General features: G+C 41.4%; 1 protein-coding gene across 20 annotated transcripts in view; it reads left to right on the forward strand.

The window, feature by feature from the left end:
• The window catches only part of Ryr2 (ryanodine receptor 2), a 585,615-nt gene that overhangs the window by 417,474 nt on the left and 141,972 nt on the right, over positions 1-26,169 (forward strand). For 18 of the 20 annotated variants that reach the window (XR_005495333.2, NM_032078.3, NM_001191043.3 and 15 more), the window contains 14 exons: positions 715-847; positions 1,779-1,882; positions 5,046-5,181; positions 6,422-6,608; positions 9,120-9,225; positions 11,798-11,918; positions 14,017-14,186; positions 15,782-16,002; positions 16,151-16,241; positions 17,288-17,428; positions 18,233-18,396; positions 20,453-20,531; positions 23,952-24,041; positions 24,379-24,516. Coding sequence is in view for 18 of the 20 variants with exons in the window: in NM_032078.3 (NP_114467.2) it covers positions 715-847; positions 1,779-1,882; positions 5,046-5,181; positions 6,422-6,608; positions 9,120-9,225; positions 11,798-11,918; positions 14,017-14,186; positions 15,782-16,002; positions 16,151-16,241; positions 17,288-17,428; positions 18,233-18,396; positions 20,453-20,531; positions 23,952-24,041; positions 24,379-24,516 (1,881 nt within the window). In the remaining 2 variants the exon portion in view is untranslated. Of the gene's footprint in view, positions 1-714; positions 848-1,778; positions 1,883-5,045; positions 5,182-6,421; positions 6,609-9,119; positions 9,226-11,797; positions 11,919-14,016; positions 14,187-15,781; positions 16,003-16,150; positions 16,242-17,287; positions 17,429-18,232; positions 18,464-20,452; positions 20,532-23,951; positions 24,043-24,378; positions 24,517-26,169 lie in introns of those variants that run through there. The other 2 variants (XR_010058952.1, XM_063276761.1) reach the window with 2 other exon arrangements.

Below are 26,169 nucleotides of genomic sequence, written 5' to 3' on the forward strand. Positions count from 1 at the left end.
GAAGAAGCATCTAGGGCAGCAGTTCTTGACCCGTGGGTTGCAACCCTAATGGGGCCACAGGGGTTGCATATCAGATAGCCTGCCTATCAGATATTTACACTACAATTCATAACAGAAGCAAAGTTACGGTTATGAGTAGCAATGAAAATAATTTTATGGTGGGGGGGTCACCACAACATGAAGGACGGTATTAAAGGGTCACAGCATTAGGGAAGTTGAGAACTTACCCTAGGTGCTGACCAGATGGGCCTTCTGGCCAGAATCTTGGCAAAGAAGTAGTGTCTAGAGCAGGCAGGTTGTGAAGCCCTGGGACATCATCATCATCAACAACAAGAGTTGATGGTGATAAAAACATCCCATTATGAGACTCCCAAGTTCAGTGTATCTTTCCCTCCTGTTCCTACATTTTTAACAACCATATTTTATGAATTTTATAAAACAGAGTCAGAGGGATCATATAGTTTCTCAGGTAGGCACAGACAGTCATGTACCCAGGTAGCATACGTAGCCTTGTCTCTGTAGTCTGGTTCCGTTAATGCAGATGGGTTTGGGTGTCAGACCTGATGTCCAGTGGCTGGAGAACTGTTTGAAGGTTTTCAGTGTCTGAGCTTGGTTTTCATGGGTGCAAATGGGTTGACACTGCCCTTGTGGCCTCACCTTCAGAGCTCAATTCTATTGTTTGTTTCAGCAACTAACCAGGTACTCTTTTTATAGGAAATCACCTTCCCCAAGATGGTGGCCAACTGCTGCCGTTTTCTCTGTTACTTCTGTCGTATAAGTAGGCAGAATCAGAAAGCCATGTTTGATCATCTCAGTTATTTACTGGAAAACAGCAGTGTTGGTCTTGGTAAGTTAATGTATGATATGAATTTAGTCTTTAAAAGAAAAAAATGACCCAGACAGGAGCTTGAGCGATGGCTCATTGGTTTCAAACACTTGCTTCTTCTATAGAGGACTGGTGTTCTGAGCCTAGAACCCATGTTAGGTGACTCACAACTGCTTGTAACTGCACCCTAGACAAAGATACCAATTTTGACTTAAATAGTAGACACATCATTGTTGCATTATCTGACAGAATGAAACTTAAAAGAAGGAAGGGTTTATCTACCTCACACTTTGTGGGTATAAAGTGTTATTGGGAGGAGGGATTGGTGGCTGTGGCCACTGTCTGATATGACAGTATCTAGGATGGTGAGGCTCTTTGCTGATATCTGTGCAAATTAAGAAGCAAGGAGGATGCAGGCAGCACTCAGCTGTCTTTATCTTGTCTTGTTTTGCTTTGTTTTGTTTTAATTCATTCCAGGCCCTCTGCCCATGGAACGGTACCAACCATTTGTAGGGTGGGTCTTCCCATCATTCAGTTCACTCTAAAATTGCATCCTCAGACATGCCCAGAGGTTTGCCACATGAGAAGATTTTTTTTATACTGTCTAGTTTATATCAGTTTTAATGATCGTAACACCCAAACACCCAAGTGCATGGTTGCTGTAGTACATTGTATGTTTTAAGAATCAGAGCAGATCTGAAGTATTCTCATCACTAAACCTGATTAAGACCTTGAAGTCTTGAATGTTCATTTGTGCAACTGAGTTCTATCACAGTCCGCATTTATTTCAGTCACAATAAGCATACACATTTTTTGATTGTCAAAGATCTTACATAGATTTCGTATCATATATATGCTATTTAGGTATGAAGTGTGGGAAAGGTGTGTTTTCTTACACTGTACTCCTAGCTCCAGCACAATCCAGGTATTATTTCCTCTTCGTTTGAATTAGCCTCACCAGCCATGAGAGGTTCAACTCCATTAGACGTGGCCGCAGCGTCAGTGATGGATAACAATGAGCTTGCCCTTGCTCTACGAGAGCCGGATCTGGAGAAGGTGAGCCATGCTCCTATTTGGACTGTACCTTTGGTGGAGTTATCTTGGGCTTACTTCACTACCTGTGATGTAATGAGTTAAATCATACATGTAGCTATAATTCTGTAATGTCTTATATTTGACATAATCCTGTTCTCCATTCTGGATCAGTAGGTTGGATAAAGATTAAGAAGTTTAGGAGAGTTTGTCTGTCTGTCTTACCATAAATATTTTCTGTGAAATAGGAATCACCTTCCTATGACTGGCATAGTTTTTTCCCATGATATCTGATATTTTATTTAATAATAGAGTTCTAGTTTCCCTAAGGATATTTTCCTCCTCCATTGTATAAATTTTGTATCACATAAACACATATTCATTAAAGTGAGGAAGCCAGTGAAATTGCAAGGCTGGGTGTTCCTAAGAATACCTGATCGTGTGAGTTGGTCAGCATGCATGGAATGTTCCCCGAAGCATGGCTGCAGACCTTCCATGTGGCCTTTGGTCCTTCCCCCAGAGTCCCTGTCTCTTGGTCCTCTACAAACATTTATCCTCTTTAAAGGATCCCCTCATCCTCTTCTCAGGGCTGCCCAATGGTTTCCTGTGTCACTCAGTGTGGAAGCTCCCATAGCCTCCCACTCCCCTACCCCTTCTCTTTGTTCCAGCCACACAGATCTCACTATGACTGATCATCCCAGAATATGTACCTGTCACATCTCCTCCAAGTCCTGCTATGTAAAGTTGGAAGCTTATGCTGCTTTGCCTCTTCTTATCTTTATGGCTTTATTTTCTTTCATTGAAAGTATATAATACTTGCATATCATGTCTATGTAGATAAATGGAATTTCATTTGGTTTTTAACTTATGTGATCACTTGTTTATACACATACACACATATACATTTACATGTACACAATATATATTTATTCATACCACATTTAACAGGAAACACTTTCTGAGAAATGCAGTTAGATAGCATCTTTGTGATACAAACATCATAGAATGTTCCTGCCCCCAAACAAGGCATCTTTGGTATCTCTACAGGCTTTGGGTACCATGATCATACATGAGCTCCATCACCAGTTGACACTGCAGGTTAAAAATTGTTGTACTTATATATTTGTAAAAATACACTCCCTACTGGTATTGTTCCTGGTGATATCAGCATTTTTGCAAATGCTTGCTCAGCTTCAGAAAAGGTGTTGGCACTGGGGGACACCTGCATGGACTGGTTGCAAGCGTAAGGCCGTGAGCTTTTCCCTAGTATCCTGCCATGTCAGATCAGCGTCATGAAGCTTCACGTCCCTGGCTTAAGGAGAAGACTTTACTTCTATATTTTACTAACCCCTTAAAATAGTATCAGGACCTTTGATAATACCAAATATAAAAGGAGGATGTAGGGTAAGTGGACACCCCAGCCAGGGTGCTGTTGATTCAATGTGGCACAGTGAGTCTAGAAAGCCTCCTAACAGTTTATTACTTTAAACATGTACTCTCTACATGAACTGTACACACAGTCTTTACATTCCTAGGGGTTTGCTCAAGGGAAAGGAATCCATCATAGCCCACAGCTACATCACTGTGCAAATTGATAAGGGGAGCTGTGGACTATCCATCCACATGCAATAGATTGCCATTCAGCAATACAAAAGAATTCAGTGTTAACCGATGCAGCAGTGGGAACAAGTTTTGAATCATCATATCACATAACAGAAGTCAGATAGAGGAAGGTACATGCCACACAATTCCGTTTATGGATATTACTGAAAATATAAGCTAATTTGTATTGAGAGAAAGCAGTTCATCTGGGGCTAGAAACTTACAGAATAAGCAGCTACAATGAGCACAGGGTACCATGGAAGGAGGATGGAATGATGTTGGGTACATTGAAGTACCTCAAGGAGGCCATTCTCTTGAACATCACTTGCCTCAATGCTACAGACATAAGAGTTGTAGCTATAACATTTATTTTTTAAGCTTGACAGAACTCTGCCAAGTTATCCCTGTCACCATTGGCTCTGGCTTCTTTGGGGATGGATTTCTTTTTACATCATAATCCCTCATGAAATGTTATACACTATTATCGTGCCTATGAAATGAAGTATCTTAAAAAATAAACCAAGAGGCCATTTTTTTTTCATGTGTGAATTTCAACAGCACTAAAAAGTGCCACTGCCAAAAGGCAGACTGAGTGTCTCCCATCCAAGATGCTTGGAGGCCATTGTAATTCAGATGTGAGCATTTTCTCGATTATGAAAAGTTACCCCCTCCCAACACACACACAATAAAATACCTGATTCAGTGTTCCCAGGCTGCCTGCCTTTTGAAAGTCACCTATCATCTGAGGCCAGATATAGACTTTTCTATTTGTGACTTCATGTCAACACTCAAAGTGTTTTAGATTTCACAGCTTTTGGGATCTTAGATTTTTTTGATTGAAAAGAGTCAGTGTACAGCTCAAGTTTTGTGGACACTGACACCAATGCAAGGAGCATAAATAACTTCCTCAAGGTGATGCACCCCGTGAGTGAGACATGTCTGGTCAGAGCTGGGGAGACGCACCTCTAAGTTAGTCCCACTCCACTTAAGCCCCTTCTCTTAACTGTCCTGTCATCGAATGGGTGAATTATTTGAAGGCAATTCTATCAAAGATGCCTTTGCATCTCAGAAGGCAGTTCCTGTGTTCAGATGGTTTATAGTCCGTTCCTTATCAGGTGAGTTGTAGGAGGACCCACTCAGGTGGTTTTGAATTGGGCCAGAGGTCATTAGACATTCAGGGATGGGCCGGATAATATGGTACTCGTATGCAAAGGTCTTGAGTATATGGCATGGAATTCAAGAACATTATTTTCTCATAGAATGGATGACTACAGATACTTTTAATAGGGCTGGAGAAATGGTTCATTGGATAAGAGTGGTTGCTGTTCTTCTAGAGGACTCAAGTTCTGTTTCTAGCACTCACATCAAATAGTTGGGGATGGCTGCCTACAACTCTAGCTCCAGGAGATCCAATTCTGTCTTTTGGCCTCACTGGGCACCTACACTCATACACACTTACATATGTATACACAAATAAATGAAATGCATGTGTTTCAAACCACCCTGGATAATCGCATTCACCAAACTTAGCAGAGCATGTTTGTTCCAAGTGAAGGCTAACCCCTTGCTCATCTTTTATTTGTAGGTGGTTCGCTATCTGGCCGGCTGTGGTCTGCAGAGCTGCCAGATGCTGGTGTCTAAGGGTTACCCAGACATTGGGTGGAATCCAGTTGAAGGAGAACGATATCTTGACTTTCTCAGATTTGCCGTCTTCTGTAATGGTAGGACACAACTACCAGCAGATTTATAAAACTGTGAAAACATGGTTCTGAGGCTGGGCAGATTGCTTAATGGTTAGGATCACTTATCTGCCCCTGTAGAAGACCCAAGTTCAGTTCCCCACACCCATATGAGATAGTTTACAACTGCCTGTAACTCCAGCTCTAAGAGATCTGACATCCTCTTGTGGTCTCTTTAGGAACCTGTGCTTACATGTGCACACATTCATGTATATATGAAAAATTTAAAGCAAAAATTAATATTGTTAATGAAAAGAAAGTAAGGATTCATCATAGCATTTCATGAAGAAAGAATATAAGAAATTAAACATTTTATTTAATAATATTTATTCTACAGAAGTAACTCATACATTTTTTTAATGTGGGTCATATTTTTATTGTTTAACTTCAAATCTGTTATTCACCTTCTGGATTTTTGCAATTGGGTCTTAAGGGTTAGGATTACAATATCCTCTCCTTTAAAAAAATAGTTTATTTCTGTAATGTTTTGCTTTACTTGGAAAATATTATCAAAGAAAGTACCTTCTATTGTTTAGTGTGCACATCTGTCCCTTTCATCACTGCTGTGTCAGAATCCCTGACAGTGGCTCCCTGAGGGAGGAACTTAATCAGCCCATCACTTCAGGAAAGGTGGCTTCAATGGCTTTGTCCATGGTTGGTAGGAGCTTGCCTTGCAGCTTCATGGGTGGAACCAACCAGGAAGAATGAAAGCTAAGATAGAGCTCAAGGTAGAATTTCATGGCCCTCACTGACAGCCTTAATAGCCAGCTAGGGCCCAAGTCCCAGTCATCTTTCACAGTCTCCTAAGACAGCAGTGTCTGTTGGGTACCGGTATCCAGACATGCAAGTCTCTGAGGACCATCTGGCATGTAGAGCATAACAATACATAGACATTGTGATGTGGGCTAAGTATTAAATTTATGGGCCAGCGAGATGGCTCAGTGGGTAAAGTGCTTACCACAAAGCCTGGCTATGTGAGTTCTATCCCTGAAACCCATATGGTAGAAAAGAGAAATAATTCCTGTAAGTTGTTTGTTTTCAAGCTTTCGTGTGTCATGTGACCTAACCACTCCACTCCCCCAATAAGTTAATGTAATTTGAAAGTGGAATTTACTATTATAATATATTTCTAAGGTATATCTGTTTCTTTAAATGAGAAATGTTTATGACATATGGTCCCCAGAAAGCCTATATTTTGTTCATATTCCTCTTTTGACTTCAGGGGAGAGTGTGGAAGAGAATGCAAATGTTGTGGTGAGGTTGCTCATCCGGAGACCAGAGTGCTTTGGCCCTGCCTTGAGAGGAGAAGGTGGTAATGGTCTCCTTGCAGCCATGGAAGAAGCCATAAAAATAGCTGAGGATCCTTCTAGAGATGGCCCCTCTCCAACCAGTGGATCCAGCAAAACCCTGTAGGTCTACTTGCAAACCCTCAGCAAATGAGATCACCCCATTAAGGTTGACAATGTATAGATGACATTTTGTTACTTACTGTTTCACTGTGTGTCACTGAAGAGTGCCCATCTTGAAAAATGAATTTCTTAGAGGAGTGGGGAGTTGGCTGTTGGGATAGACTGAATGAATCAGGAAATAAGCTGGAGACATTGTGTGGATGTAGGACATGCATCTAGTAGGTATTTTCGGGTTAACTAAAGAACACAGTTCAGAACCGGGTATCCTTGACATTGGGGTATAATGTAGACCTCTACAAAGTGTCAACACTTATAGATCATAGCTTGGCCATATCTGTACAGTATAGATGATTGGAGGTGAGTGTGTGTGTGTGTGTGTGTGTGTGTGTGTGTGTGTGTGTGTGTGTGTACAGGGGCCAGAGGGAGCTATTGGTTGTCTTACTCTGTCACTTTTTAACCTCATTCTCTGAGACAGAGCCACTCACTGAATTAGGAACTAGACTGGCAGCTCACAAGCCCTAGGAAACCTTACTGAATTGGCTCCTCCCCCAACCCTGTGGTGAGAAGCATGCATGACCATGCCTGAATTTTTATGTGGGTCCTGGTGATTTGAACTGAGGTCTTTATGCTTGTGATGTAAGCTCTCTTTCCCCTGGAACCATTCATCCAGCCTCCCAATATGAGTTTCTGTAGCACTTACAATATTATTAGATAAAGAGACATTTAGTAAGGAAATGGGGAACTCATTTTCCAAGTATGATAGTAATAGCAAGGAAAACAGATGCAATTCAGAGGAGCAGAATGCTTGGTTAATGTACTGGGGAGAGATGTGTGTCAGAAGACACTGATGCTAGTCTAGTAGGTCTGAAAGGTAATGCAGATGGACATGTTTTTAATCTGTTGAGGTAAATCTCTGAGGGGGTCATGCACCTACACCATTAGTGCAATTGTGAAGACAAAACATAGAGCTCAAAGGGAACAGACTTGCAATAAGGGAACCCTATTTCTTCCACAGGTAGAGGAAGCACAGACCTTAAATGTTTACCACTTAGTCATAGATGGTTAATGCAGTTCTTAGCTGTGTTTACCAAGAGAAATACATACTGGGAGCTCAGAAAACATGATAATGCTAGCCTGTGTACACACAAAGGCGTAAGACCTTCTGCGTGTACCTACAAGGCAACTCACTTCACTCTGTAGACTCACTCTCCTTTTGTTTTAAAAAAGGATTTATTTGTTTAATGTATATGAATACACTGTAGATGTCTTCAGACACACTGGAAGAGGGCATCAGATCCTATTACAGATGGTTGTGAGCCATCATGTGGTTGCTGAGAAATGAACTAAGGACCTCTGAAAGAACAGTCAGCGCTCTTAACCATTGAGCCATCTCTCCAGCCCCACTCTGCCGACTCTTGAGTCCAGTTGAGGATGCCTCCTTCAAGATGGAAGGATGTGGGCCCCTAGGGCTGTCTACATTTGCATTCTATCAGCCAGATAATGAGTGTTTTCAGAAAGAGAACCTTGAGGAGGTAGAGAAAGAAACAACTAGATTGTCTGTGATTAATGGAGTGAGGGTAAGGTTATTGGTATCATAGGTGAATACATGAAGTAACACTTATAAATGTTACTCTCAGCCAAGCAATATACATGGGGTCTGACATATGTTATCATCCATGATGTCTTTGGTTAGCCTTTCTCTACTTGAGTGCTACTTGGAAAAGCACTCATAAACTTACTTGACAATAGTCTTTCCAACATCTTTTGTTACTATGCGGTCTGTCATTAGAAATGAGTGCAATGCACATATATATATGTATGCCACATATGTGTATACATGTTGTATATGTATATGTATTTCTTTAGATGTTGTCTAAAAGCATTAAGGGACTATTCTGAAGGAGGCAGCGATGGGAGGATGACTATGAGAAAAGGACAATATTGCAAATATGAAACTATCACAACAGAAAGTCATTTTGTACACCAGCTCAAAATTAACAGAGAAAAACAAAACCAACCAAACAAGAAAACAAAGAAACATACAGAAAGCAAGGAGCTGCTGAGATGGTTTGGTGGTTAAGAGCTATTCTTCTAGAGCCCTCTTGTGTTTGGTTCTCAGTACTCACATCAAGCAGCTCACAACTGCACGCAGTTCATGTTTCAGGGATCTGACACCTTCTGTTTGTGCACACACACACACACACACACACACACACAAATGCAAATACTCATGAACTAAAAAGAACATTACATCGTTCAGACTGAAAAGAATCCATCAGATGAGCGACACTCTGCCTATTGTCCCCCTGCTTATCCCGAGGCAGGAATTTTAACATGCCCTTGCAATGTGCTCCCAGTAAATAGAGTCCCAATTCTGATCCTTAATGCCTTGTTATTTCCTTTGAAAAACTTATCCCTGGCATTTCTGAGAAGCATGAATGTATTCTGAGAAGGCTATCACTGCAACTTCATTTACTGTCTCCTTTTTTGGGGGACCGATTCCCCCGAAAGTGATGCGGAAGAGGAGGAAGACGACACCATCCACATGGGGAACGCAATCATGACCTTCTACGCAGCTTTGATTGACCTGCTTGGTCGCTGTGCTCCTGAAATGCATGTGAGTCTGTTTGGAGGCTTGAGGGCAGCAATCTCGATGCAGTCATCAGTGTCAAACATCGTGGTGGCAGGGCTCGCAGCAGCATCCCGAACAAGTAATATTCATGCTCCATTAAAAATAATTGCTGCGGCCTAACTGCTGAACAAATGTTTGTTTAGTTGGAAATGTCCCATTGGCTGTAAAAATTAGTAATGAGATTGTCAGTACTAGTCGTTAATAGAATATGTAGTCACCCATATGTCTTTAAAACTCATGTGCCCTCCTTGCCTTTGAAGAAGAGAATATGCTTTCCCTACACAGTTTCCTCTTCTTCTCTCATGGAAATCCACTGTTTTCACCAATCATTGATTCCTTTTAGAGAATGCTTATTTCTCCTCGAGTACAGCTGGGCAATATTGATTTCAAAACTGTAAGGCAGCCATAGTTGTTGAGAGACTATATGGTAGCAGTTCTGTTGTGTCCTGACACACTGATTTCACAGCAGTCCCTTGGTCTTCTGGTTCATAGAAGTCCTTTACCCCCTCTTCTGCACTATTCCCCAAGGCTTGAGTATAAGGCTTGTGTTACAAATGTCCAGTTTGGGGCTGGGGACTCCAGAGTCACCTACTCTCTGCACTGTGACCAGCTATAGTTCTCAACAACAGCTTCCAGGCTGCTGAAGCTGAACTCTTAGCTGTGGAACCACAGCCAGTTAATGGCTATTAGGAGAAGAAGAGATATTCTTTGGGAACTGCCAAGTAGGTTTCCCATGTCTTTGTGGATGGCCCTGCACCCATGCACAGCACAAATTTGGTTAGGTGGGTTCTTAATTCTTTAAGGAGATGTGTATCTGTGAATGGGATGTGTTGGAGGGATCAGAGGGAGTTTGCAGAACGGAATCAGGGGTGGATATGATTGGCACATTATAAGCATGTCTTAGTCAGGGTTTGTATTCCTGCATAAAGCATCATGACCAAGAAGCAAGTTGGGGAGGAAAGGGTTTATTTAGCTTACACTTCCACATTGCTGTTCATCACCAAAGGAAGTCAGGACTGGAACTCACACAAGGTAGGAACCTGGAAGCAGGAGCTGATGCAGAGGCCATGGAGGGATGTTACTTACTGGCTTGCTTCCCCTGGCTTGCTCAGCTTGCTTTCTCATAGAACCCAGGACTACCAGCCCAGGTACAGCACCACCCACAATAGTCCTTTACACCATTGATCACTAATTGAGAAAATGTCTTATAGTTGGATCTCATAGAGGCATTTCCTAAAGGGAGGCTTCTTTCTTTGTGATAACTCCAGCTTGTGTCAAGTTGACACACAAAACCAGCCAGTAAAAAAGAACGTATGAAATGTTAAAAAAAATGAACTAACCCTCAAGTCGGTTTTTGAGATGGAGTAACATGAAGCCAGAGTGGATGGCTTGCAATGTAGTTCATTTCCCTGCCCTGGATACCTATGTTAGTTTTCAGTTCTTTAAAGGCCTTTCCTTTAAACTCCTATGTAAAATAAACCTATGCGATGTTCTCTTTTGTTGAAACTGGAGAAGAACCACAGAATAGAGCAGTTAGAATAGTAGAAAACCTGGAATCATTTTTTTTTTCAAACTCATCCTCTGCTTCTCGCATGATTTTTCATTTTGGTAACTGAGAAGGATGATAGAAGATGTGTGTGTGTGTGTGTGCTGGACATGGTTGCAGACAGAAACATGGACGTTGCTCACACAGCGTACCTTTGCCTGTCTCAATGAAAAGATCAGAGGAGCTAAGAGACAGATTATGATACATAGACACTTTGGGTGTGATTGTCATGTCCCTCTTAAGGCTCTGGGAATGGCTAAAGCCGACCAGTGAGGGCTCACTGTGCCCACCTTGCCCCTGCTGAAGTTCTGCCATATTTACAGTCATTAGCTGAGCCCTCCACTAGGCCTTTAATGTCCCTCACTTTTCCTGCCTTGTGGTGAACGTAACTGGTCCTGGCTCTAGAGATTGGTGGCTTATTTAAGAAACCTATCGAGATGCTTAACTGTTGTGATCCACTGGCTCCATGGAAACTTCCTCACCTAGGAGTTTTAAATGGAGTGTCAGGATTCATGTAAACGGACCCCCTCCTCCAAGAACAGGACGGAATATGTGCGGATATAAGTTAATTCCTTGGACAAGAAAGAAGCTAAACACATAATTAATATTCTCTTTTTTCAATGGCTCAGGATGGTGGCTGTCTTATTGTGTTATTTCTCTAGTTATTGGCAGGTATATGTAATTTTATGTGCCATTATTCACAGACTTATCTGGTTGTCAGTTTGTTCTGGTACCCCAAACGTTATAAAGAAAGTATAAACCTTATTGGAAAACAGGTGGCCTAGACTGAAGTGTATATAATCCAGTGTTTCTTCATGTTTATGGGAACTATAAGCTGTGATTGGCTGCCTGTATGCCGGAGAGGGCAGTATCTGAGAGAGCGCTAGCTTTATGCATGTGCAAGGCGGACGATTGCCTTATATGTGGATTCTCACAGTTTAAATTTTCTAACAAAGCTACACATAGAGTCCATGACTACTTCTCAGCTTGCTTTCTCCTCTTCCTGTTTAGTTGATTCATGCTGGAAAGGGAGAAGCCATCCGAATCAGGTCTATTTTGCGATCCCTGATTCCATTGGGAGACTTGGTGGGTGTAATCAGCATTGCATTTCAGATGCCAACAATAGCCAAAGGTAAGACCAGCATCCATCCTGTGCACTGCGTAGAGCTGGGAGGACAGTACTTTGTGAAAATCTCATCAGTGCTTAGCATCCTCTCTCCCACCTCCATCCAGTCAGGCGCTTGCTCCCTGATAGGAGTGGGCAGGTTCTTACTGCACTGTGTCCTGTGTGTTTGAGGAGGTGGTGATAGTAGAATAGAAGTGGTAGCACATTAGTAGGCTTTAAACCTCAGGCAGTTGTGATTATATTAAAATCAATGCCCATAGAGCATCCAAATTCAATCCCTGGGACCCATGGTAGAACACATAAAATCACATTATATTTATGAGGCAGATTGTGTATTTGTGATGTCAGGTAACTACCATCATCTCCCTGGTCATGTTAGACTAGTCCCCCTTTCATGAGTTTCTTCTCACAGCACTTCAGAAAAGTTCCCAGAGGGAGTAAAACCACAAAGCAAGTGGTATCATAATGAAGCCCCTTGGAGAATGCAGACCCCTCGTTGGTCATCATATGTGGGGAGATATCCTGGCACATAAGGTTTTGATACAGTGAGAGCAACCAATCTTCATTCTGAAGAATGAGAAGGGGGCATCTGACCCTGAGGAGGCACAGTCACTAGATTTCCAGACTGCCTCCTCCCTATCTGTCTTTGAGACTAGTCAAGATCCCATGGTTGGTTTCATACCAGGGATCAGACAACCTCTGTTTTAAAACCTGATGCTTCATCATGGAGGCAGGAAATAAGTTCTTAAAGTAGCCTGTGTAGACAGATGCAGGGTCTGAGCTGTCTTCTAGAAATCTCTAATTCTCATCAGAGTTAAACACTACAAACTATTTTCTTACAATATAAAGCAGAGATAATATTAGATGTCTTTATACTATGACCATGAACCAATGAGTATCAATTTTGAATTTTAAATATTACTTGTTCATTGGCTCCAAGTGAAAAGCTATTTGGGTCTGGTGATGGTCACATGTCCTCCTTCCCTGGTTCTATTTCCTTCAACATTACATCTGTGTGGAAAAACTCTGTGATGCCATTCATTGACTCCTATTGTTTGCTACCAGGACCAGTTTGACATAATTACCTTATGATCTAATAGGGAGCAGTTGGCTCCCCATGATTTTAAGTTGGCACACAGTCCCATAATTCTTCATACTAATGCTCTCCAACCTCTGAACTTAAAGAATTATTATAAGGGATGCATTGGCCTACATGGGCTTCAAGCATTGGGTATTGAGAGAGAAAATGGCATGACTCTCATATGTTGTGGTTAATGCAGTCTGTTTCATATGAAATCCAGGCTGGTTTCATTGTGTTGACTTGTCTATCACTTTATGCTTATTGTGTGACTATATTCCCTATTATGCTATTTCATTCATAATTATAATCATCCTGAGCCATAGAAAGATACCCTAATTATCACATAAGTTTAAAGGGATGTGCCCTTGACAAGAGGAGAAGAATGTGCTCCTATCTATCTATCTATCTATCTATCTATCTATCTATCTATCTATCTATCTATCTATCTATCTATCTATCTACCTACCTACCTACCTATCTATCTATCTATCTATCTATCTATCTATCTATCTATCTATTGATCTATCTATCTTTCTATCTATATACCTAGGTTTTTTGAGACATGGTTTTTCTGTGTTACATCCCTGGATGTCCTGGAACTCACTTGTAGAACAGGCTGGCCTCTAACTCATAGACATTCACCTGTCTCTGCCTACCGAGTGCTGGGATTAAAAGCATGTGCCACCAGGCTTGGCCTATACTTATATTTAACTTTTCATGGTATCCATGCCACAGTTTAGCAGGTCTATTTGATGCCTTGTCCCATTCTTGGCATCTGCCAGATACTATTCCTTTACAAATATGAAGTGAACAGAAGCCCAAATGGCATCTAAATGACCTTGAGTTCAAGCTGCACTGCCCTAGTTCACCGCCATGCACACAACTATGTGAGGGGAGTCAAACAGGAAGACATTTCATTAATATAGTTTATTTAAAACATGACATGGTTGGCAAAAAGCCAAATGCCGTCAACGCACATATGGCCAGGCCATTGACACCAACATGTCCCCTTCTCTCTTGTAGATGGGAAGGTGGTGGAGCCTGACATGTCCGCGGGGTTTTGCCCAGATCACAAGGCAGCCATGGTTTTGTTCCTTGACAGGGTCTATGGAATTGAGGTGCAAGATTTCCTCCTCCATCTCCTTGAGGTTGGCTTTCTGCCAGATCTTCGCGCTGCTGCCTCTCTAGACACGGTATGGTATGAGAAGTGAACTTGTACCCTTCACTCTGAGGTCTACGTCTATGGGCTCACTCATGCACTCATTTAAAACCAGTATTTACTGCGCACCTGTGTTGGTTTCAGGCAAGCAGTGAGTAAAGAGAAAATCAAAGAGACCTTATCTAAAGGAAATTCATTAACTAGTAAAAACTACCTGCCCCAGAGGGCTGGCAAGAAATCTGATACGGTGCAATGGGAAACAAGAGGTTCATCTATCTCTGCTTAAGTTGGGAGGTCATAGGGATATCTATTAGATGTCTGTTCATTATCTTATTTGTCCTAGATATATAGAGATGGCTCACTTGATAAAGTCCTTGTTACTTAAACACGAAGACCTTAGATTATCCTTAAACCCAAGTAAAAAACCCTGGTGTGTGTGTGTGTGTGTGTGTGTGTGTGTGTGTGTGTAAAATCTAAGTACTGGATGGTAGAGCCAGCATGATTCCTGGAAATTATTGGCTAGCTAGTCTAATTATTCAGAAAGCTTTAAATTCAGTCAGAAATCCTATCTTAAAAAAATAAGGTAAAGAGAGATTAAAGAAGACATCTGACAGTGACTGCTTGCCTCACCCACCCACACACACGTGCTTACAGACATATACACATGAATAGATATGTATGAAAAATAAATAATATTTATATAAATAAATGTGCCCACATGCCTTTGCCGTTTGGTGAAAGTAGTATCAAGGCAGTTGAATGGTCACTATAATTTGTCAGTTACAGCGACACCCTGGCTTATCATTCTCTTAAATACTCATTGGGTAGCATCTGCCTTGTATGTTAGGTGGCCCATGGAGGATCTGCTATTACTGGCATCAGGCTGGTCTGAACCATGGGGGAATAAAATGGAACACCAGATTCCATCCAAAGCATCCTAACTCATTCACTTATCAACTAAGTGAGCCCCATTTGATCTTAGATCTTGAGTAAAGAAATTCATGGCAGCAAAATCATAAAAACAAAATGGAAGTTCCATGTCCATTGACATTCTGAATCAAGTAGAACTGTCAACATAGTGAGACTGTGGACTCCTGATGATTGACACTTGTAGACCTGAGTAGACGTATGAATGACATTCGTCAGCTGAGTTCAGAATGCACGTACAGATCTGAGATCAGTTATGCAAACACGTTCTTTTCCATCTCTTCTGCCAACAAGGAAGTGCTCACTGGCATCTGCCATTATCACCCATCACACTGCAGTCTGAGTCTTTTTAGAGCTAGCCTCGCTACAGCTCAAACTCACAATATCCCTCTAGAACTCCTTTATGTATCTTGAGGTTGGATAGACCTCTTTACTAACTTCAGAGTTACCATCACAGATATTGGCAGAGATGATCTTGATATTAGCAGGGTATCTTGATCTTGGATTTCCAAAGCCTTTGAGAAGATAGATGATGTTGTGTTTACTTCAATCAACTGTTGATGATTTTAAGTGGTGAAGAGCACCTCAGGACTGCATTTCCAGATGTCCATGCTGTTGTTGTTTCCAGACAGAGAGATTGGCAAGCAATGCATTGAGTTTTCTGCTGATCACGTAAGGCTGTGTCCTCTTGTTCCTCTCTAGGCTGCACTAAGTGCTACAGACATGGCCTTGGCCCTCAATCGGTACCTCTGCACAGCTGTCCTGCCTTTGTTAACGAGATGTGCTCCCCTGTTTGCTGGAACAGAGCACCATGCTTCCCTCATTGACTCTCTGCTACACACTGTATATAGACTCTCTAAGGGATGTTCCCTCACCAAAGCTCAGCGGGACTCCATAGAAGTGTGCCTGCTCTCTATATGTGGGTAAGTGGGTGACCATTTGAGCCAATTTTCTCCGTGGCATGGTCCTTTGAGATTAACATGAAAATCTTGAGTCATTTATATATCCAAAATTAAATTTATTGTCCGATATGTGAATGTGTGAGTCTTGAGGTTTGCCTTGTTCCAACAGCCAACTGCGACCTTCTATGATGCAGCACCTACTCCGAAGGCTGGTGTTTGATGTCCCACTGCTGAACGAGCACGCAAAGATGCCTCTAAAGGTGAGCATGAGAAAGCATTGGCACTCGGTCCCCAGCTCTGAAAAAAAGAACCAAAAAAAAAAAAAAAAAAAAAAAAAGAAAGCATTGGCACCACCTGGTCCCTGTGTTCTTGGGCTGACTTCTCATTACTAATTGTGTGTGTGTGTGTGTGTGTGTGTGTGTGTGTGTGTGAGAGAGAGAGAGAGAGAGAGAGAGAGAGAGAGAGAGAGAGAGAGAGAGAGACCTATAAATAAGCAATGCAGGATCATAAATTCTCTAACTCTATAAACTCGGCAGATATAGATCATAAACAAATGCTACTAAATAACTGAAAGATCTGTTCATAATATGACCAAAGACTGCACCTGTAGGTACCAAACCAATGTAGAGTCATTTTCAGAGTTTACTCATAGAATTGAAGGTCTGACATCATCATAATAGATAGGTAAATCAGAGGAAACACAAATACCCACAGAAGCAAGGTTCCCATTCAGTATGTCTGGATTCTAAGAGATAATTTTGTAGGAAGTCCAGGAGGGAACAGTTCACATAATTGCAAGTAAATGAAATTAAAGGACACAGAACTCTGGGGGATATTAACATCTAAATAACTTCAAAAAGAATACTGTTCAAGATACCTTAATTATATGTCTATGTGGGTGGGTGTGTACATGTAAGTACAGTAAGAATCGAGGCCAGAAGAGGGCAATAGATCACCTGGAAGTAGAATTATACATGTTTGTGAGCTCCCTGATGTAGGTGCTGGGAACCAAACGTGAGTTTCTTACAAGAGCTGAAAATGCTCTTACCTACTGAGCCCTCTCTCTAGCCTGCCTCAAGCTACATCTTCAAAGTTGAACATTTGGTCCTCACATTGTATTGTAATCAGTGCCTGATTTGAAAGAAACATAGAATTCAGGTAATTTTGTTCTCCAAATATTCACATGGGGCTGAGAGTTTCTCTGCCATGAACCTTATACCATAGCATGCAGAATGCCACGGAAGAGGAATGAAAACATTAAAAAGATGTTTTAGCTTGACAGCTGTATGACCACTTTCCCATGCAGCTGCTGACCAATCATTATGAAAGATGCTGGAAATATTACTGCCTACCTGGAGGGTGGAGCAACTTTGGTGCTGCCTCGGAAGAAGAACTTCATTTATCAAGAAAATTATTTTGGGGCATTTTTGATGCTTTGTCTCAAAAGGTAATTGAAGATCTGGGGGGGGGGATTTGTTTGTATTGATGAAGCAACAAAAAGTCTCAGGTTTTCTGTAAGATGGTGGGTTAATGTGTTTACTAATCATGCCCTGAATAGGGTCAGGTTTGATGGTGAATACCTATATTCTCAACATTGAGGATGCTGAGGCAGGAGGATTTCAGATTCGAGGACAACATGAGCTCCAGTTGGGTCTCAGTTCTAGGATGTGATCCTGTTTCAACAAAGCAAAACAAAGTGGAAAGTTACCTACGTTTGTTTTCCTCCTTTCTTAATAGTGCATGTTGAGAATACTTTATCCATCAATATTTAGTAATCAATATTGTTACATATTCTTTGTGATCTTAACACTGTTTCTGAGATTAAAGTAGTAGAGAAATGTAGGAAGTCAGGCATGTGGTTGGTTGATGTTAGTGATAGAATACCCTGACATAAAAGAAGTTAGAGGAAGAAAAGCTTTGTTTCATTTTATAGTTCCAGAAGCCATTTAGTCCGAGCAGAGAAGGTGTAGCAGCCAGAGTGAGACCTGCAGAGTAGTCAGGAAATTAGTGAAAGGGAGGTAGACAAGAGATGGGGAGATAGGGGGACACACACACACACACACACACACACACACACACACACGACCTTCCACCAAGGTTCTACCTTTTAAAGGTTTTATGACTTTCCAAAAATAGTGTCCCCAATCAGGAATGAAGTTTCAAACGCACGAGCCTATGGTGTTATTTATCAACAAGCAACAATAGGACTTACATAGACAATAGTTTTCTATTGTTTCTCTTCTCTTCCCAGAAATACGAACAAGAACTTTTCAAACTGGCCCTGCCTTGCCTGAGTGCAGTTGCGGGAGCTTTACCTCCAGACTACATGGAGTCAAACTATGTCAGTATGATGGAAAAACAGTCATCCATGGACTCTGAAGGGAACTTTAACCCACAACCTGTTGATACCTCAAAGTATGGACTCTTTCTCTTGCAGCAGATTTTTATTGTAAATGATGTGTGAAGTCTGAAATTGAATAAGGTACTGAAGTGAACTTTCTCTGGTACATGCCCTCTTTGAGTAGGAGTCCCTTGAATTTATCAGATGGCAGTAAAAATAATGGTGACTATACCAATATCGGAAATAGATGTGTGCCTTCTAGGGTACTCTGTGAGAAGACATCTCAGTGGATAGCCACATTATAATATCCAGAAGGAGGAGACCCAACAAAGGACATGAGCATTTTTTCAATTTAGTTGCAAATTTAACTGAAATGTGTATCGGTAGTCACAGTCCATCCCTGCCTTGCTTCTTTAACTGAGGTTAGTTCCAAACTGTTCCTGTTCCTGAGAGTGACAAGATCATTTCACCCATCACAGCAAGTTGGACAGGACCAATCTCCATTGACAATATCACACACCACAAAGAGATGAAAGGAATATCAAGTTGGTGCTAAGAACTAAGCATATAGTCAGATGTGGACAGAATCGAAAGCCTTAAGTAAACATCAAATATATGATCTCTTCCAAACTTCATACATGCATTTGCTTTCCTAAGTTGTACAAGTGAGCTACACGGGTGCTTCATGTATTTGAAGTTCAAGTAGGACCACAACTCCGAATTTGCAAGGAAAACTGCCTCTTCTCTGTAGTTTTATAGTTCACGGTAACTTGGCAAGACTACTTAGCAAGATAGTCACGTGCCGGTTATTAACCAGCCCTTCTGAATCAGACTGAGACAGAACCTTGAGGCTTCAGAGCAGCACCCAGCTAATTTAGCAACACAAACCAATCAGAATATCAATCCAAGTGATGTGTCACTAATCTAAGAATGTCTTTAAAGTATACTTGCTTGCTATGACAAGACAGTCCCATGAGAAAAGAGTCCACTCCTGAGTGTTTGGATTATGTGCTTGGTCCTTTGTATTTCTTTCAAAGTAAGTCACCAAAACATCACAGGCTTACAGTCTGCATAGGTAAGTCTCTGGTCTGTTCACATACAGAATAATCCAGGGTTCTCAGAAGAGCAACATCATGCTTTGGTTGTTGATTAATGGAATCCAATCAACTAACAAGTGCATGCTAATTTATTCAATCTTGTTTCCTAGGGAAATTCTTCATTTTAGGTTTACATGGTGGTTTGAGTAATTTCTACCTGAGTATGATTTTTTTTAAAATATTGCTTCTTGAGTTACTAACTGATAATTTTGTTGGCAAAAATAAAAAAATCATCTCATTATGTGGGATTTTATTTAGAACTTAATTCTTGAAGTTAACTGTTCTAGTAAGTTATATTTATTACGGAGTGGAATGTGTATTTAATTCTCTCTCCATAGATACATTTGATATTCACAAGTCGTAACATTTATGAGCAGACCCATTCAACAATTTCACATGCTGGACATGAATGGAATAAATATTCATTGAAATAAGGGAATCAAGAATAAATATTGTCAAATAATAAAGCATACATCTGTCAGTAACTTTACCCTGTAGCACAAATTAGTAACTTTATAATGTTTTCCATATGGAGGACTACTATCATGTCTTAATATATAACTAATTATATGAAATTAACTTAGAAATGCAACAGATCAAAAATCAGCGGCACTGTTCATTCACAGTTGAACAAACACAGTTTAAAAAGACAGAATCGCTCCAAAGGAAAAGTATAAAAGAAAAGCATGTTTTCAGACTTACCGAGTAAGTCTGTTTTACATTTGGTTTCCTGTTCTTATATAATCCAATGTCTTCATCTTTGAATAAATTTTAACTAACATGTATCTTATACCTTTATCTTTTATATTAACACAATAAGCAACGTCTCAGGTTGACATGGGTAGAACCTGATCTGCTTGACTTACATCGTTTGGAAATGTGTAGAAGCAGTCATCTGTTACAATAGTTTTTTTAAAAAAAACAGTTATGAGTGAATGGAATCTGAGAATTATTCATCTGTGAGTAAATACGAATGCAATTGCCTGTAAATTCTGTAAAAACACCAAACTCTTTTCCTTTACTTTCCTTGTAGCATTACAATTCCCGAGAAGCTGGAATACTTCATTAACAAGTATGCGGAGCATTCCCATGATAAATGGTCTATGGACAAGGTAAAGCTTGCAAGTGCTGTCTTACCGTCCAAGGCTGCCCCTGTGAATGACCGTGTGTTGCTTTATATTACCCAATTTAGCCAGATTCCTCTTTGCATGTGTACAGTGTATGTTTCTGTGTGTGCATTTCTGTTCATTTATAAACATAAATGGGTGATGTGGTCATAGGTTGACTTGATTGATTGTATCAGTCTATTTTTTCCCTTTGAGACAGGGTCCTCAGTGACTCTAAAACTTGCCATTTCAGCTTGATGCATCTGCCCATCCTCTCTGCCCCAAGTGCACCACCATGTCATATTTGTACTCACTAAGCCACACTCCAACCCCAAACTTTCTCTTTTTTTTTTTTTTTTTTTTTTTTTTTTTATTACCTTGAGTATTTCTTATATACATTTCGAGTGTTATTCCCTTTCCCGGTTTCCGGGCAAACATCCCCCTCCCCCCTCCCCTTCCTTATGGGTGTTCCCCTCCCAACCCTCCCACCATTGCCGCCCTCCCCCCATAGACTAGTTCACTGGGGGTTCAGTCTTAGCAGGACCCAGGGCTTCCCCTTCCACTGGTGCTCTTACTAGGATATTCATTGCTACCTATGGGGTCAGAGTCCAGGGTCAGTCCATGTATAGTCTTTAGGTAGTGGCTTAGTCCCTGGAAGCTCTGGTTGCTTGGCATTGTTGTACTTTTGGGGTCTCGAGCCCCTTCAAGCTCTTCCAGTTCTTTCTCTGATTCCTTCAATAGGGGACCTATTCTCAGTTCAGTGGTTTGCTGCTGGCATTCGCCTCTGTATTTGCTGTATTCTGGCTGTGTCTCTTTTAAAGAGTTAGTAGACATTTAGTTACAAACTGTCCATGTTCCTACTTAGCTCATTTCTTCACATGTTAGCATTTCTAAAGATCAAGTCATTAAACTTTGAGTATCATTTCTTAACGTGTATTTGTGTGTGGGGTTTTAGGGGAAAGTGGTGACTCGGCATTAAAATGTTACCTTTAGCTAAGCAGTCGTGGTGCATGCCTCCAATCCCAGCACTCCGGAGGCAGAGGCAGAGGCAGAGGCAGAGGCAGAGGCAGAGGCAGAGGCAGAGGCAGAGGCAGAGGCAGAGGCAGAGGCAGAGGCAGAGGCAGAGGCAGAGGCAGAGGCAGAGGCAGAGGCAGAGGGGCAGAGAGGCAGAGAGGCAGAGAGGCAGAGAGGCAGAGAGGCAGAGAGGCAGAGAGGCAGAGAGAGAGGCAGAGAGAGAGGCAGAGAGAGGCAGAGAGAGAGGCAGAGAGAGGCAGAGAGGCAGAGAGAGGCAGAGAGAGGCAGAGAGGCAGAGAGGCAGAGAGGCAGAGAGGCAGAGGCAGAGGCAGAGGCAGAGGCAGGTGAATGTCTATGAGTTTGATGCCAGCCTAGTCTACAGAAAGAGAGTTCCAGGATACTCAAGGCTACATAAAGAAACCCTGCCTCAGGGAAAAAAAACCTTTTAACCAAACTCTGGTTTTTATAGGTAGTTTTATATTTGGTGAACAATACTGAAAATTCATGTGTGTGTGTGTGTGTGTGTGTGTGCGCGCATGAAAGGGCCAGAGGTTGATGTTAGATATCTTCTTCCCTATTTTAGCATTTGAGACAAGGTTTTTTCCTGAGATCAGAGTTTACTGATCAGTCAGACTGGCCAGGGGCCTCCAGGATTCCTCTTGCCTCTGCCCTCACAAGTGCTGGAGTTATAGACATGTGCTAGCTACCACACCCAGTTTTTTCTATTTGTTTGGGGGATCTAAACTTGGATCTTCATGTTGTACAGCAAGTACTTTACCCACCCCCTTAAAGGGGCATCTTCCCACCCCATGAAGTCTTAAGCTTTAGGACTTTTCCACTTTCTATAACATATGTCCAAGCAGGTCTGTATAGTTTATTAAAAGTAGAACACATCTATTAAAATGTATCTCCAAGGAAAACAGTACAATGAGAAAACCTAAGGAGTTGCAAATGTTCTCATTTCAGTTGAGTTTAGTTTCACTTTGACAGAGAAATCGAGTTGACACGGTACAACAACCCAACATATACATGTGCAGCCTGCAAGTGAAAAGCAGACAGTGAATGACTCAAAGGATGCTCATGTCTGGAGATAAGCCAGTGGTATGGCAAGTCCCTTTCCTAGTGTGATGTCTATTGCTTCGGTAAGCACCATGACCGGAAGCAACATGGGAAGGAAGGGGTTTACTTGACCTATATATCCTGATCATAGTTGACCACTGAGAGGAGACAGGAAGGAATTTAAGCAGGAGCAGAGGCAGGAACCATGGAGGAACACTTGCTCAGTTTGCTTTTTTATACAAGCCAGGAGCACCTGCCCGGGGATGACACCACAGACAGTGAACTGGGCCCTCCCACATGAATCAGTAATGAAGAAAATTCCCCAACATGTGCACTTCAGCCTGTCAAGATCTTTAGCTGAGAAGGAAGATCCCCTTTCTTGGTGACCCTGGTTTGTGTCAAGTTGACAAGAACTAACCAGCACAGTCTCATGCTCTGTTCCCCATTGTGCTAAGACCACACATCTCTTCCTTTCTCATAGAAATACTTTTCTGTTTCTATGATATCTGGTGTGATTCTTTGTTGTAGAAGTTAACTCAGGAAGGCCACTCAAGAGTCATGTTGATATAGTGACTCCTTTGAACACTAGGTGGCTGGGCTGGGGCTGAGATTCCTTGGGAGGGAAGTCCTGAACAGGTCCAGTGTAGCTACCTCATTTCTGAGATCTGATGGTGGTATAGGCAAAGGATGCTAATCCAGAATGGTCAAATTATCAGAAGATGAATCCATTGGTAGAGAGATACAGAAATAAGTGAATAGGAAATGTTATTCTGAGGTCTTCCTGATTTACATATTTTAAACAAATTTTTCATAGGCATGCATACATCATAGGTTGGGGCTTAAGACGTGTCAGAATAAATAGTTGTCATTCTTTGGTCCCTATAGCCTCATTGTTGGGGACTAAGCATTGGGCATGGGTGTAGTAAAACAGGGTATATTTAATCTCTGGCCAAAGGAATTCATTCCAAGAGGCTACTGAGTGTAATACTAAGAGTGAAACTCTGAATTAAGTTAGATAAATTCAGACCTCAGCCAGGTCACGATGGTGCAGGCTTTTAATTCCAGGTAGTTGGGCATCTGAGGCAGGACAACTTTAATTCCAAGGCCTTGGGATACTGAGTGAGTTCAAGGCAAAAAGTGCAGAGTCCTGGGAATGTAGCCCAGTGGTAGATTCATATAAAGCCCTGACTTCAGTCCCCAGCCATACCAAAACAAACACTAGGTCTTCATCATTTTCTAAATCCAACTTAATCTTCAGGGTTATTTTTACAAAACAGGTTCTAAACACATGCACACCTAAAGTCACCAAAATCCATATATATAACACTATTTTTAACATTTTGTTTGTTTTAGTTGGCGAATGGATGGATTTATGGGGAAATATATTCAGACTCTTCTAAGATCCAGCCACTAATGAAGCCATATAAACTCTTATCTGAAAAGGTGATCCCCCCCCCCCTTAACTTTATAAAGTATTATGTTTTGGAAGATTTTTGTTATGTGTTTTATTAGTTCTTTAATACTTTTTATGTGTATTTGTATGTGCATACCTGAGGACAGCTTGTGAGAGTCGACTCTCTCCTTACCAGTCCTAGTTGGGTAACATTTCAGCTTTTGGCATTTCCCTTGAATATTTTTTATTTTCTGTTTTATTTATAAGAATCCAGTCATAATTGTTTTTTTAATGAAAGCAGTCTGTTTCAGAACAAACCATTAAATATTTGAATTTTCATCTTGGGTTCATGATACCACTAATGCTTGATATATTTTTTTCCTCTAGGAAAAAGAAATTTATCGTTGGCCAATCAAGGAGTCTTTAAAAACGATGCTGGCTTGGGGTTGGAGAATTGAGAGGACACGGGAGGGAGACAGTATGGCCCTTTATAACCGGACTCGGCGCATTTCTCAGACTAGCCAGGTGAGAATCATGGCAACAAATGAATTACTTGTGTCATTTAATCATATACACACATATAAATGCACACATACATACATACACAGACATAACATACACACACACACACACACACACACACACACACACACACACACACGCATTTGCCCATATTAGAGATTCTACTCAAGTCTTCATGCATGTTAGTCAAGCACCCTGACCTTGAGCCATGTTCCCATTTCTAAAAATAATGTAAACTGATCTTGGTGGTAACTTGGCTATTGGAGAGGCTACAGCAATTTCATTCAGTCCTAGAGGTTTGAAGCCAACCTTGGAAATGTAGACAAGACTCTATTTCAAACAATAATTACAAAGATAGCATTAATAATAAGGTCTGGGTGTAGCTTAATTGATAGGGTACTTATTTCACATTTACAAAGCCCTGGGTTCAGTTCCTGGTACTGTATAAATACAGGAATGGAGATCCATGTCTGTAACATTAGCATTTGGGAGACAGAGGCATAGGATCAGGAGTTCAAGAGCATCTTTGGCTACACAGTGAGCTGAGGAAGACCCACTGTCTCAAATGAACAAACAAAAGGTAGTACCAACTTTTCTAAAGTACTCAAGATTAGTTAAAATTTTACCCAAGACCACCCCTTGCTAATAAGCTCGCAGTTAACATCAACTTTCCTGACTTCAAGAGAGCACATGTTCAGGTCCGATGAAATTATAGAAAGAGAATGGGTAGAGTTTTGAGAGAAATGGCCACGAAATGTAGGAGTGGTAGTAACAGGTATGATTGACATGGATTCTAGGGTGTGTTTGAAAGATAATAGTTTTGTTGAGTAAGCAAAAGAGCTCAGGAATTCTGGGGATGGCAAAGAGACAATGGTTAATTGGTTGCCATCACTAAGATAGCTGAGTCATGACTCCCAAAGATGCTCCTAGTCTGGTTGTGCTCACTGCTCAGAGCTGTGGTGAAGGTAGTCGGTGATGGGCCAGCAGTAGGAGTAGCTCTTAGCCAATGTTCTTGAGCATTTATGTGTGTGTGCCCAGTCCTGTGCCGAGGAGCTGCTATCATTGTCTAAGCCACACCTGCCTTTGAGCTAGGCTCTGTTTTAGTGTGAGCTCCATAGTACAGGTAGCAAACATAATTTTGAAAGTGGCAGGTGACTTGGCTTAGAGCATGTAGGTTGTCTTGTTAGATACAAGCAAGATATCACTTGCAATGTAAGATATCATCAGTTGCTTGTGCAAGAGGACAATGATTGGGGAGAGAAGAGCGGCTGATTGTGGAAGGTAATCGATCCATTTCAGTCCTGTCACCATGATCTATTTTAGTTCTGTCACTGTGATGGGATATATTGACACAAAAGGACTCAGAAGAGAAACGGCCATCCCAGCTCACAGTTCAAGGTTGCAGGCAATCGCTGTGGAAGTCAGAACAGGAAGCTGAGAGACAGTCACCTCATACCAGCAGTCAAGAGCAGAGAAATGAATGCAAGCATGTTCGCATGCTCGCATGCTCGTGCTCAGCTTGGCATCTCTACACTCAGATGTAGTTAGGAAGCCGTGGAGTCATATTTGATTGTACACTTTCACATCAATGAAGTTTTATGCACTTACTGAACACATAGAAACACACCCACACATGTGTGCACGTGCACGCACGCG

This window comes from Rattus norvegicus, chromosome 17 (assembly GCF_036323735.1).
Source record: "Rattus norvegicus strain BN/NHsdMcwi chromosome 17, GRCr8, whole genome shotgun sequence".
Lineage (NCBI taxonomy): Eukaryota > Metazoa > Chordata > Mammalia > Rodentia > Muridae > Rattus > Rattus norvegicus.